This window comes from Salvelinus alpinus, chromosome 5 (genome assembly GCF_045679555.1).
Source record: "Salvelinus alpinus chromosome 5, SLU_Salpinus.1, whole genome shotgun sequence".
NCBI lineage: Eukaryota > Metazoa > Chordata > Actinopteri > Salmoniformes > Salmonidae > Salvelinus > Salvelinus alpinus.
Genome location: NC_092090.1, coordinates 16,358,846 through 16,373,539, shown reverse-complemented (window position 1 = coordinate 16,373,539; position 14,694 = coordinate 16,358,846). Strand labels below are relative to the sequence as shown.

The 14,694-nt window shown below is 41.1% G+C and overlaps 1 protein-coding gene across 3 annotated transcripts in view; it reads left to right on the top strand.

Moving 5' to 3' along the window:
• The window catches only part of LOC139575616 (uncharacterized), a 49,642-nt gene that overhangs the window by 18,480 nt on the left and 16,468 nt on the right, over positions 1–14,694 (top strand). For all 3 annotated transcript variants that reach the window (XM_071400771.1, XM_071400768.1, XM_071400769.1), the window contains 14 exons: positions 614–769; positions 1,071–1,208; positions 1,956–2,107; positions 2,991–3,094; positions 3,287–3,488; positions 3,822–3,953; positions 4,041–4,184; positions 4,341–4,476; positions 4,754–4,904; positions 4,993–5,129; positions 5,269–5,380; positions 11,382–11,445; positions 11,616–11,822; positions 11,945–12,090. In XM_071400771.1, the coding sequence (XP_071256872.1) occupies positions 649–769; positions 1,071–1,208; positions 1,956–2,107; positions 2,991–3,094; positions 3,287–3,488; positions 3,822–3,953; positions 4,041–4,184; positions 4,341–4,476; positions 4,754–4,904; positions 4,993–5,129; positions 5,269–5,380; positions 11,382–11,445; positions 11,616–11,822; positions 11,945–12,090 (1,946 nt within the window). In that variant the 5' untranslated portion in view covers positions 614–648. The remainder of the gene's footprint in view (positions 1–613; positions 770–1,070; positions 1,209–1,955; positions 2,108–2,990; positions 3,095–3,286; positions 3,489–3,821; positions 3,954–4,040; positions 4,185–4,340; positions 4,477–4,753; positions 4,905–4,992; positions 5,130–5,268; positions 5,381–11,381; positions 11,446–11,615; positions 11,823–11,944; positions 12,091–14,694) is intronic.

Here is a 14,694-nt window from a genome sequence, read left to right as displayed (position 1 = left end):
TGGGCTATGTACAGGTGCAATGATCGGTAAGCTGCTCTGACAGCTGATGCTTAAAGCTAGTGAGGGAGATATGAGTCTCCAGCTTCAGTGATTTTTGCAGTTCGTTCCAGTCATTGGCAGCAGAGAACTGGAAGGGAAGGCGGTCAAATGAGGAGTTGGCTTTGGGGGTGACCAGTGAGATATACCTGCTGGACCGCGTGCTACGGGTGGGTGCTGCTATGGTGACCAGTGAGCTGAGATAAGGCGGGGCTTTACCTAGCAAGACTTATAGATGTCCTGGTGCCAGTGGGTATGGCGACAAATATGAAGCGAGGGCCAGCCAACGAGAGCATACAGGTCGCAGTGGTGTGTAGTATATGGGGCTTTGGTGACAAACGGATGGCACTGATTATGTTGGTAGTGGGATATTGTTTTAGAGAGTCACATCACAAATTAGACAAATGGATTAACTAATGACTAACTAAAATGCGTTAGGTTAAGGATTACCAATTAATTACCAACAGCATTTATCCAAGGAAAATGCATTTGTTTAGTTACAGTATTTATGCTTATTTATTTTATCAATTTCCTATGGGATTCATAACCTTATTCCCAAGTGATTTTTTAATAACAGGTTTTACTCAAATAGAGAAGAATCGCTTTGAAAAAATGAAAGTTTTCATCCAAAGACTCAGAGCGCCACAGCAAGCGATGCCTGTACAAAAATCTATGGAGGCTTTCCAACTGTGGTACACATACCCCCGCTGTCCTGAGCTAAAAGAGATCACAGGTGAGACATACAGATGCAGTAATTGTTTTTGCACAGCATTCTGCACTCGCCTGGTTCAAAAGGAAGAGGAAGGCAGACACACAATCATTTAATTTCCCTAGCTATTTAAATTTAATGCAGGGAAATATTTTTACACAGGTGATAAAAAAATACTGCATCTTTACACTATCTTTATGTAGGTAGAGACCATAAAGAGAGAGGAAATGTAAAATCATGTCATATAAAAATCATCACATCACTGTCACTACTCTTTGTGGCATGTCTCTATTATGTTTGAGCTTTTGTTAAACTTTTAATGTAGACATGGATCCTGCTACAAACACCATTGAAGACCTGATGCTAAGGATCTGTCACCAAGAGGGCATTGAGAACTCTAAAGCTGTGTGCCTCTACACAGTTGATGGAATGCCTTTAACTGATGATCCTTTCTTTAACACATGTAAGTAATATTGGAAATATACCTGATACAGTTTGTATAATTTAGCTATTTGACACCGAAACCATTTCTGACTGAATGGTGCTAGTTACAAAGGTATTGGGAGTAAAAAAGAGAAAGAGGAAACTTGAGTCATGTAGTCTTGAGTCAAGAAGAGACTTGAGCCAGGTACATGCAGGTAAAGTACATTTTAGTAAATACAAATACGAGGACTCCTCAATTACATATAGTAAGTGAAGTAAGTAGCCTTGCACAACCTTGACTTGTGCGTGCCGGAACGGCTAGGAACAGTAGGCTTTTTTCTGTTTCTGTAGCACGAGGCAGCTAGATGTACAAGTACACCCCCTGGACATGATGCTCGTCTGTCGCAGGGCCTTACCCCCAATCTATCCTTAATACAGAGTGCCAAGCAGATCATTTTTGGGGGGTAAATCTTTAACTTTGTAACACATTTCTTACCTTGCATTAATTTCAAGCTGCTTAACAAATAAAATAATAAAAGGTGTGAGAAAGATAAAACGTTTCCATAATCAAACCCCAACTTTCCAATCTCAGGGTGGACACTAACCACAAGGCCACAGCTAAATATAGGCCCACATATTTTACAAAGCCTGTTACAGAATACGTACAGCACAGTGTATGTTGCAAAAGAGTCAACATTTCCATTGGAAAAGGGTGGCAACTGTAATCATCTTCAGTATAAACAAAGGATCCCTTTTGTTGACTTGCTTCTTATATTTCACCCATTAGGGTCTTTGAAAGACAGGCACATTCAAAATGGAAGTGAGCTCTATGCCATGTTTACACCCAAGGAGAACTTGAAACAAGCCCCCCAAATGCCACTGCAAGAGATGACTGACATGACAGGAGAGGATGATGTTCGATGCCACATCATGCTCAAGGTGAATTCATCTTTACATTGGTCTAACTCTGTTGGTTTGTGTCGTGGTCATTTCTTGTATTACTAAATGTGGAGAGTTTACAAACCACACACAAGTCAGTGTTATATTTTAAAGTCCATCTTTAATCAAATGAGCTTCAGCATAGCCCTTTGACTCTCAGATCAATTCAGTGTCTATAAATGAATTCTCTGAGAGTCCTTACAAAAGAATACTTAGTATCTTTTATAGCCAAGATACACCCCTCTCAACTCACATGACGAACCACAGATCTCAGGGACTTCACAAAGGGCCTTTTACTTGAGAGAGGAGTATCCCATAGCCAGATAGCATTAGCTATAAATTATCGTTCAGTTTGGTCTCTTAGACGAGGTTCTACTTCTCGTTCTTGGTACTTCATAGTACCAAAACATTACCTCATCCAATGGCATATATCAATTGTCAATTCTAGATACTCCCATCTCAAATACACCCCCTCTTCTCCCCACTCCTGGAGAAGCTCACTAAGGGGAGTGAACCGCTAGGTCATATACTATGAAAGATAAGTGCAACATCAGAGGGGTAATACAATGGTTCCAGACACTGCCATACTCCTCCCCCCCAATGAGAAAAGGAGGGTGACTGGCGTACAGACCTTGTGGAGCCCTTCACATGGTTTAACAGATACATTCACATATGAAGACAATGTTCAAACCTGACTTCTCCCTTTCTGATATTCTGCATATTATGAAAGTAAATAAAACCTCTTACATCTATGTTACCTAACTAATTCTGATTCAGCTACGACATTTCACATGAAAGCATACTCGAGCTCATGTTTCTATAAAATGTTGGTCCTGCTTGTATCATGAATGTCACTTATTTATAATACACCTTTCATCAACAGGGAGTCTATGAGCTCAAGGTGAACTTGGAAAGTGACACAATTACAAATTTGAGACAGAAGCTCTCTAATGAAAGTGGAATCCCAGCACATGTCCTCCATTATAAGTAATCTTATGTTCATTAATTATTTGTTATTTAAATTATATAACATTAATACATTTCGTAACATCAAAGACGATTGATTTTAAATAACACCATTTTTATTTTACTACCTTAGTATTAATCTAAAAAAAAATCTTTCACACAATATTACTATCTATGAAAGCCATCGCTAAGTCAATATCAATCTTTTTGCAGAGGTGAAAGCCATGTTGGAGACACATTGAAAGACTGTGGAATCAACGTGGAGTCAACAGTGCACTTTTCTTTATCGTCTTTCCCCGAAAACAATCAAGATCACTCCCAAGACACAATAGCAATCTTCCTTAATGATGTCGTTCCATCAGTGCAACAAACCCAGAAAGGACTCAGTGTTTTCTTTTCTTCACTTTATGTCATTGTGAGATATTATATTATTTACACTGCTGTGATACTGTCATGCCGTCCATTACTTGCTGTCCAATGCATCAGTGTTGATCAGATTTATGTGACTATAGGCTACTAAAACTAGCAAAAGTGATTATTGTTGCATTGGGAATGGTCTATTGGCCATGAGTGATTTTACCATCTTAGCTTCTGCAACCACTAACTAACCTTAAATAATGGCAAGCAAATAGCATTGCTTTCGGCATTCAAGTTCAAGTAACTCAGGCAAAGCGTGCTGTTGTTTTTTTTTGTTGAGTCATTGGTCTTTGTACTTCAAATTAAATGTTTTTTCCCCTACTTCTGTCAGAAAAGGAAACATTCTGGAGATGGTTTCAAGAAAGTGATTGCATTCATCCGAAAGCTCAGTGGATGCAGTCCTCTGGCCCAAAGTCTGTATCAGCTGTTTTGCAGAAATGAGATTGGAACAGGGACCCAGAAGGTGATTCAAAACGTGAACATAGGCAGGCCTACAATATTCTTCAATTCTACAAATGTTTTGACTTAAGAGAATTTGTATTCCTTTTAGATTGCCATTGTTGAAGGACTGTACAATCTCTTCAGAGAGCTGCTGCCAAGTCGAATAAAAAAAAGAGGCGAAAAGATCATTGAAGACCCTGACGTTTTTGAGAATGCACCAGTTTGCTGGGCTCACCTGATATCTGAAGCTGAGGTATGTCTGAATGTTTACAGATGCCAAAGATTAAAACGTGTTGAAGTAATATGTAGATACTAACTTGATTTGTTTTGCATGAAAAATACCTTGACTTTAGTTTAGAGGCATCACACTTATGAAAATGATTTATGATTTGACTTCTGTCTTCCCCAGGGAGAGAGTTCACAATATGAGATCTATGCACCAATGGTTTTGACCTCTCAACCAGGTGAACGCTTCTGTGACCCAGTTCGTTTACCTGATGTACCGGAGGTCTTTGAAAAACAGTATGTTCTGCAGAAAATTCAAGGTAAAATATAGCTGCAAGCATCAATCTTGCACAGGACAGTAGACAATGTATTTGCAGTAGCAAAAACATGACACAATTTGGATAGTAAACAGTGTCAAAATGCATTGCATGTCATGCAATAACTATAGCTACAGTATCCCGTGATTAAGTGATGTCATATATTTTTCAAATGTTATGGTTTGTTATTATTCTTAACTTGGAACTTTTGACAAGTTATTTAATTTGGAGTTATCTTTTTTAATTTCATAATAATGTACACTGTTTTCCAATTGCTTAGATGGGGAAAAAATACCAAACTGCTCTGATGAGAACCTGAGAGAAACTTCAATGAGAAGAGCCACTGATGTTGAGAAGATTTTGCTCAGTCTGCCTCTGTTCATCAAAACATTCCCTGTTTGGATTTCATGTGATCGTGTGACTAGTCAAAAGTAATATATTTGCATCAATAGCATTTACCTCACAACATTTGGATTTATAGAGGTGTAATTTGATCAAATATGTTTGATCAAATTAAAGCTTTCAGATAAATCTAGAGAAGACTTTTGGCAACATGAATGAACAGTTGAAAGCATACCCTCATCTGATGGTGACTCCACCATTGCTGTTGAGGGCTGTAGGGGTGGAGGGGCCACTTCTCGTTCTCTTGAGAGAAGGTAGGCTACTACTGGGTCTTCAAATATTAGATATTTCATTATATAGAATTCAAAAGTCATTCAAGCCCCTTTACCCATCTGCCGGGTTTGCAGGATAAATATGTCTTTGTTTTGATTTTGGTTTTTTTCTTCCTGACAGATAACCTTGGTGTTTACATCAGTAAAGAAAAAATGGCTCCTCAGCTGATCCAGGTTTTTGATTGCTTAGCTGGGAAATTCATCCCTGTGAATGTGGACGAGTTGGCAAGTCAGTGAGTACCTTAAAAATAACTATTGAGAACTATTCAAGCATTCTGTTTGAGATGACATTGAATTTTTTTTTTTAACATTCTGTAGTCAAAAGAAGAAACGGTCCTACAAAAACACACACGTTTCCAGACAGGTAGAGACGCTTTGCCAGCTCTGTCACCACGAAAATCAGTTCTTGAAAATGACTGACTTCATTTCCCCCCATTTTTTTCCATATAAAATCACTGTTTTCACATATCATGACAATGGTGTGGTGCTGGAGATAATGAATATGAGGTTAAAAGGAAGTGAAGTGCCCACTTCACCAGAAGCCTCATAATTACTGGTGTATTACAATTATAGCGGACATGAGTCGGTCATGGTTGCTCATGATACGGTAGACCCATCTGCGACTTCAAAATCAGTGTCGACCCAAAAAGTTAATTGGTTAAGACGTTGGTTTCTCCCGCGGTTGACCTGGGTTCATATCCCACCAGATACATTGGCGCGTGGGGGAGGAGGCAGGTCCAAGGGGCGTGAATGTAGCGGACATGAGTTGGTCATGGTTTCTCATGGACACGTGATAAGGTAGCCCCATCTGCGACTTCAAAATCAGTGTCGAACTTCAGAAAAAGGTTGGTATATGCTCAGTGACGTTTAAAAAACTCCAATAACTTTTGACGGAATTATGATAAGAGACGTGAGGTTTGGACCATTGATTTTCTTAGAGAATTATCTACAAAATTAATATATTTTACCCAATGGTGAAAATATGTATTTTTGATTGGACACCCTAAACAATGGTTCACTGTTTACCAGTGGAGGCTGGTGACTTGAAACATTGAGTAGGATGGGAGACCCACGGTATAGGCACGGAACGCACGGAGACATCAAAGTGTGTTTCAAAAATCTTCAAAAGAGTAATTATTTTAACCTAAAGCATTTAATAAAGACATTTATAGTACAATATTATGGGGAATGAGAGTGCTACTTACACTGTTTTGGGAAGGGATCACAGCAGTGATTGAATGAGGGTATGAGGCATGAGTTGAGGTGTTCAGAGGCTTGACTTCAGTGCAGGACAGTATTTGACCTGGAAGACAAAAACAATAACACATCACACTACACAGTTAGACAAAAGAGCTAAGAATGAGTTAGTTCAAGCAAAGAGTCAAATCATTGATGTGTAATAATGTGATTGTGTATGTGACTGACTCTACATAGAGTAATGAGAGAAAATTGATAGGGGTACTCACAGTGCTTGGAGAGGAAACATTCAATGTGCCAGTGGATGGGCGGGCACATGAGACGAGGCTTCAGTTCATGTCATGAGAGAGTTGACACTGGTAGTGGAGTGGAGTGGTCATCACTTCTTAAATCAGTGAACAGGAGGGGACTTGGCTGTAAATACAAATAGCAGATACATTCCATTACAGCTGCGCCATCGTCGGTTTGAACAACAAGTTTCTCCATGAAGTTAAACTCAGATATCTCAAAATTCACAAAGTCAAACAGACTGTGCATCTCGCCCACTTGACACATCAAAGTAGCCCAAGAAACGTTCCTGAATAAAGCCCTGATCATCCACATACCTGACGATAACTGACAACTGCAAGCAGACGGGTGGCACCATAGGTCCCAGAGTAGGGGGGCACTTTTTACCCCCTGGGGCCTGGAGTTATTCCTTATCTGTTAACCTAATCAGGTTTTATAAGGGCTATGATGGGACCAGTTTTTTCTAAATAGGTCACATGGTTTTTTACATGTTTTTTTTTAACCTGTCTCGCCCCCCCGTTCCGCTAGCGGAACTCCTCCCACATTCCACTGAAAAGCCAGAGCGCGAAATTCAAAAAATATATTTTTTTTAAATTTAACTTTCACACATTAACAAGTCCAATACAGCTAATGAAAGATACACATCTTGTGAATCCAGCCAACATGTCCGATTTTTTAAAATGTTTTACAGGGAAAACACAATATATATTTATGTTAGCTCACCAACAAATAGAAAAAAGCACAGACATTTTTCACAGCACAGGTAGCATGCACAAAATCAACCAAACTAACCTAGAACAAACCAAAGAAACCAAGAAACAACTTCATCAGATGACAGTCTTATAACATGTTATACATTAAATCTATGTTTTGTTCGAAAAATGTGCATATTTCAGGTATAAATCATAGTTTACATTGCAGCTACAATCAGAAATTGCACCGAAAGCAGCCAGAATAATTAGACACCAACGTGACATACCGAAATACTCATCATAAAACATTTCTGAAAAATACATGGTGTATAGCAAATGAAAGACAAAGATCTTGTGAATACAGCCAATATTTCCGATTTTTTAAGTGTTTTACAGCGAAAACACAATATAGCATTATATTTGCTTACTACAATAGCCTACCACACTACCGCATTCATTCATCAAGGCACGTTAGCGATAGCAATAGGCACGTTAGCGTTAGCGAATAAACCAGCAAAAGATATTAAATTTCACTAACCTTCATAAACCTTCCTCAGATGACAGTCCTATAACATCAGGTTATACATACACTTATGTTTTGTTCGAAAATGTGCATATTTAGAGCTGAAATCCGTGGTTATACAACGTAGCATAACGTGCTAACGTAGCATATTTTTCCCAGAATGTGCGGATATTTCTATTAGACTCTCACCTATTCTGACCAAATAGCTATTCATAAACATTACAAAAAAATACATGTTGTATAGGAAACGATAGATCCATTAGTTCTTAATGCAATCGCAGTGTTAGAATTCTAAAAATATCTTCATTACGACATAAGACTTAGTTATGGTAAGGGAATAACCAAAACCTGAGCGCAAAGCTACTAGTACACAGTTCGACAGATATATGAAATAGCATCACAAAATGGTTCCTACCTTTGCTGATCTTCTATCAGAATGTTGTACAAGGGGTCCTTTGTCCAGAACAGTCGTTGTTTGGATTCAGAACGTTCTTTTTCCCTCTTGAATTAGCAAGCACACTGGCCATGCGGCGCTAAGCTCTCCAACGTCAACAAAGTCAAACATCGCAACACGCCTAATGTCCCGAATAAATTTCAATAGTCTAATGAAACTATATTGAAAAAACATACTTTAGGATGATATTGTAACATGTATCAAATAAAATCAAAGCCGGAGATCGTATTCGCCCATAACGGCAGGTTTCCAGTAGGCAATAACAGGTCCCTTCACGCGCCTTGCAGACAACAGAAAATGGGGGACACGTTGTTCCAAGATGGTTAATTCAACGTCAGACAGAGATAATCAACTCCTTTTTCCTCTCACTTCCTCTTGACATCCGGATGAAGGTGTATGACGTGCACGTATAGTCATACGTATCACGCCCATTTATAGGCAGTCACTTGAACAGAACATAGATTTCAGACTTTCCACTTCCTGGTCACAAAGTGTGCTGCCAAATCAGTTCTGTTTTACCCACAGACAAAATTCAAACGGTTTTAGAAACTAGAGAGTGTTTTCTATCCAATAGTAATAATAATATGCATATTGTACGAGCAAGAATTGAGTACGAGGCCGTTTAAATTGGGCACGTTTTTCCCCAAAAGTGAAAACAGCACCCCCTGTCCTCAACAGGTTAAACGGAGTAGCTATTGCTACTCCGTTTAAAAACAACTCCTGGCCCTGAGGGGGAGATGAAAACCCTGTCAAACTGCAGCAACCTTATACTTGTTCATATGAATTATATTTAGACTAGATTAGGAGGGGGATTTCCTCTACCCAGACACAGAGACAACAACTGATAGACAATATAACTCACAGGGCTGAGCTTGCATCAAGCAGTCCTATGGAACTGTAGGCCTTATAAAGAACTGTCATCACTATTATGTTGATTGATTAATTCCAGTTAATACTTTTGGATTGAAAACGTATAGGCAGCCTACTCAGCCCAATTTTGAATATAAACCAAATTTGAACACATTCACATTTTCTCCAGACAAATGGACTATGAATACATAATGTTACCCTTACCAGATGGACAGGGCACATAGGCTACTAATAAAAGCAGATGCATACAGCCTACAGTTGATCAGACTGGAAAAATTGTCTCGTTTTCATCCCATACAGCATGTCAGATTTCTAATGTTGAGGTGTAGCCTAGGCTGCTGCAACATTTATGTCATGAGTTTTTGCTTGTGTCTGTCCGGAGTGATTATGTGTTGTCATCTTTGCTAAATAAATACCAGAGGAAAGTGGAAAGCCCACTTGAGCGTGCCCGACATGGGTTGCGTCAACCTCAACCTTCAACAGTGGATAGTTCCATATGTTCAGCAAGAAAAGCATCGTAATGTGCAATTACTGCTGCAAGCTCCTTGTAGTTGCCCTTGTTAGCAGAACTTCCCCTCTCGTCGTGTCCTCTAAAAGCCAATTATTGCCCTAAAACGCAGTAGTGTGGATAAGCTGCTTGAGAACATCCCTGTTTCTTCTTACTTTCTCGTTGTGTTGCTCAGTTTAAATATGCAGACCTTTTTCCCAGAAACTTGAATCTGATGTGGGTATTTATATGCTCCCAGCTTTTGTTTTGCCGTTTAGCTGAACGATAGATGTTCTTCAGGTCACTGTACCCTTCTTTCGCCCAAGGCTCAGACTTTCCAAAAAGCAGGCAACGCCAGCAATACAGGATGTCACCCCCTGATCTGTTTCACCTGTCTTTGTGCTTGTCTCCACCAGGTGTTGCCCATCTTCCCCATTATCCCCAGTGTATTTATACCTGTGTTCTCGGTTTGTCTGTTGCCAGTTCGTCTTGTTTGTCAAGTCAACCAGCGTTTTTTGTATCACCTCCTGCTTTTCCCCAGTCTCTCTTTTCTCGTCCTCCTGGTTTTGACCCATGCCTGTCCTGACCCTGAGCCTGCCTGCCATCCTGTACCTTTGCCCCACCTCTGGATTACCGACCTCTGCCTGATCTGACCCTGAGCCTGCCTGCTGTCCTGTACCTTTGCCGCTGTTGCTGTAATAAACATTGTTACTTCGACACAGTCTGCATCTGGGTCTTACCTTTATCCTGATACAGGAGGCTTGATGAAAGGCTCCCTGTTAACCAGCTTTACTTTTGATAGCAATTTGTATTGAACGCATCACCTTTTCATCCTCCTTCACAAAACTGATCTCAGGCAGAGGTCGACCCTCGGTTTTAATTCGCACCTTTTCCTTGTACCCCAGAGAATGAAAGGGGTTATTCAACAAAAAGTCAACAACATTTGCGGTAGTGTTGGCAGCGAAAGATGCACACTCGAGCTGGTAGTTAGCTAGCTATTGCTACTGATGTCAGCAAGGGAAATTGAAATAAATTGCACTAACTGGACACAAAAATAAAGTTATAAAACTAAGGAAACCTATTTAGAATCTACCTCCTCCGTTTCCTGTAATTTGAAGAAACAAATTTGAATTGAATAGTATCCTAAAGATGCTCAACTATCACTTCAATCTCTATCCAATAATTTCACCAAGCTTCTCAACACATAGAACCCCCCCATAATGCTCTGCGGCACAACCCCAATACAACACACTGATCCTAATCCTATGATTGGATGGACAACGTCAGTTCATACTGAAAAAGCTTCGATTGGTTGGAGGACGTCCTCCGGAAGTGGTTAGTGTCTTAACGACCATTCCACAGGTGCATGTTCACTAATTGTTTATAGTTCATTGAACAAGCATTGGAAACAAGAGTTTAAACTGTTTACAATGAAGATCTGTGAAGTTATTTTGATTTTGACAAATTATCTTTGAAAGACAGGGTCCTGAAAAGGGGACGTTTCATTTTTTGCTGAGTTTATATTTAGTGTAGTTTTATCTAAAAAGGATAACTTTTTTAGTGTTTCACCCCCAAATTTTTTTTAACATTTCACTGAGGTGGATGGTCCTCCCCTTCCTCCTCTGAGGAGCCTCCACTGCTGTTTACAAATGGCAGCCAGCCAAATGTCCCCTCATTGCTCATTGTGTTTGCATAATCCTCAATGTTTTTACTTTTTCTTAAGAATGAGAGATGTCAGAAGTGACCAGACGTTCATGACCAGCCGGACTCCAAAAGAGGCGATATTGGTAATTTATAACCAACTGTATTATAATTGTACAAAGTACAATGTTTGCAAAGACCAGGAGCAGCCAAAGGTCTTAGAAAACTAACGAATGGTTAATATAACTGTACAGTAATAATTACATTTTAAACTATTTTTTGTTGAATTAATACTTTTCTAACCAACTTTCTTAAGGTGCTAGTGGATTCAAGCTCCTCCATGAATGAGAAAAGCTATGATTCCGATGACAAAATGACGCGGTTGGATGCTGTTAAACAGCTCTTTGATAACTTTGCAACTAGAAGCATGGCTTATGATTTTCATCATGTCATTGGCTTGGTGAAGTTTGACTCATCAGTTAAAACTCTCCACACATTTACAGAGACTCTGGAGACCTTCAAGGTAAATAGTTTTACGATAATAAATGTATTTCTTAATTCACAATACTCTCAAAATAATCTACTGGGGGTTGGGCAGAGCTTGCATCAACAAATATTACATAAAACCATTGTTGGCCCTTACAGGAACACATACACAATCTACAGGCAACTGGACGCACTGTGCTGTATGACGCCTTGGATTTTGGAATATCTGAGCTGGAAAAAGTTGGGAAGCGATTTCCAGACTGCAGACTTCGCATCATATGTCTCACAGATGGGAATGATTATCGGTAAAACTTAATTATTAAATACTTTGTTTGGGCTCCATTTGCAGTATGCAGAAAAGGCACTACAATGTGGTTGTCTATGTACTACCACTATTTTGAAACAGTTCACAGACAAAGTATACAGTCTTTCAATATAGCATTTCAAAGAAGTAGAGTTAGGGGTATTAAGGGAGTTTGAACGCACCCATTTACATTGGGGTTTGGAAGTCAATACTTCTAAGCACAAAAATACATGTTCCCATTTGCACACTAGCGCCCTTTATTGAAGAACATTATAATCACACCTGACAAGACTAATGAACGCTGTGCCTCACCGGAAGCTCTGCCTTCCACAGGTGATAAACCTGAAACTGATTAATTCCTTCCATTCGTCTGCTCTTCACCTCGAGCTGAGAAAAACAGTTTCAATTTTCTTTTTACAATAAACATGGGATCGCAAAGTCTCAGGCTTTGGTCCAACTTTACTGTCCCACTTAAGGAGGGCGTGCTCATTTTTCTGGACATTGTGTGTTAATTAAAGCTTGGTAACTGATTTTGTGAGTTTCCTACGGTTAGTTATTCTTCTGTCTGTTTAGTCTGGCTAAATGGCTGAATAAGATGGCTAACGCAACCAAAACGACGAAGTCTAACAAGCCGGGTTCGGGTTAAAGACCATGCCCAAATAAATTAAAAGATATTCACGTTTTGTTGTCTGGTATGTCTCGGTGCGGTGCTCTAGCTACCCCCGCTCAGGTCAGCTTGTGTGCGGGACGAAGTGTCGATGTCAGTAACAGTAGCTTGTCCGCGGCTGGCACTTCCCATATGTAACAGTATAACTTTAGACCGTCCCCTCGCCCCGACACGGGCGCGAACCAGGGACCCTCTGCACACATCGACAACTGACGCCCACGCAGCGTCGTTACCCATCGCTCCACAAAAGCCGCGGCCCTTGCAGAGCAAGGGGAAATCCTACTTAAGTCTCAGAGCAAGTGACGTAACTGATTGAAATGCTAGTAGCGCGTACCCGCTAACTAGCTAGCCATTTCACATCCGTTACACTCACCCCCCTTTCAACTTCCTCCTTTTCCGCAGCAACCAGTGATCCGGGTCAACAGCATCAATGTAACAGTATAACTTTACGTCGTCCCCTCGCCCATACCCGGGCGCGAACCAGGGACCTTCTGCACACATCAACAACAGTCACCCTCGAAGCGTCGTTACCCATCGCTCCACAAAAGCCACAGCCCTTGCAGAGCAAGGGGAAATCCTACTTAAGTCTCAGAGCAAGTGACGTAACTGATTGAAATGCTAGTAGCGCGTACCCGCTAACTAGCTAGCCATTTCACATCCGTTACACTCACCCCCCTTTCGACCTCCTCCTTTTCCGCAGCAACCAGTGATCCGGGTCAACAGCATCAATGTAACAGTATAACTTTAGACCGTCCCCTCGCCCCGACACGGGCGCGAACCAGGGACCCTCTGCACACATCGACAACTGACGCCCACGCAGCGTCGTTACCCATCGCTCCACAAAAGCCGCGGCCCTTGCAGAGCAAGGGGAAATCCTACTTAAGTCTCAGAGCAAGTGACGTAACTGATTGAAATGCTAGTAGCGCGTACCCGCTAACTAGCTAGCCATTTCACATCCGTTACACATAGTCCATGGAGCATGCCGGTTCCCTTGGCAAACGTGTGGAATTCTTATTGCTTCCTGTCATATGTGCCCATACTTCAGCTGGGTCTGAATTATGAGAACCGGGGGTGAATTGGGGCTTGGGTTGGATCAAATATCTTGTCTGCCTGGGCTGAGGCATGCTGCTCTAGCTTTACCCAGTTGCTGTGCGCTCTGGCGCCAACTGTGCCTGTCTCGGTCAATCACTCTTTACCTCTCTTCTCAGACTTGGTCAATGATCCGGTCTTATGTGGACGGGATCAGGCTAGCTCAACAGCATTGCATAGCCTGCTATGTAGTGTTCAGTCGCTTGGTTATTCTGAAAGAGAGATTCTCTAGACCGGAGCTCGGTGCTGGCAGCGGGCTTGGCTAGTGCTAACCCGCTGGGATAAAGCTACTAGCTGAGCAAGACTAGGAGGCCACATGGCTAGCATACGGTACTGTGACAACAGTGCCTCCGTGTTTGGCGACGGCCAACCTGGGTACCACTGCTGGAGCTCCTGTGCCCATAAAAGGGCCGGTTTCTGGCGTGCTATACAGTATCACAGAGGCACAACATGCTCCCCAGGTGCTGTCTGTCCACAAGGAGGCATCCCTCCCCAATAGGTGGATTATTACTGGGATTCATTGCTTATTCTGTAGCCCACTGGTTCCTATGTGGTGCTTAGTGATACTGGTTATGGATTCTGTAGGCGATTGGCAATCATGCTATTATCCCACACACAGTCTCTGGTTCATATGAACTCCAAGATCAGGTGTCTGCCTCCTGCTCAGCGTGTTTCATTCCTGGGAATTAGATTAAATTGCGAATCGCCCTGTCTGTTAACACAGATGGGGTCCATTTTCCAGTTGGGTTACAAGGTAATGTGGCACCGGTAGCCTACCTATGACTGGTGGGCATGATAAACTCCATCATGTTTTTTTCCCTGGGTCTATTTTTAAGGCACGCAGCCCGC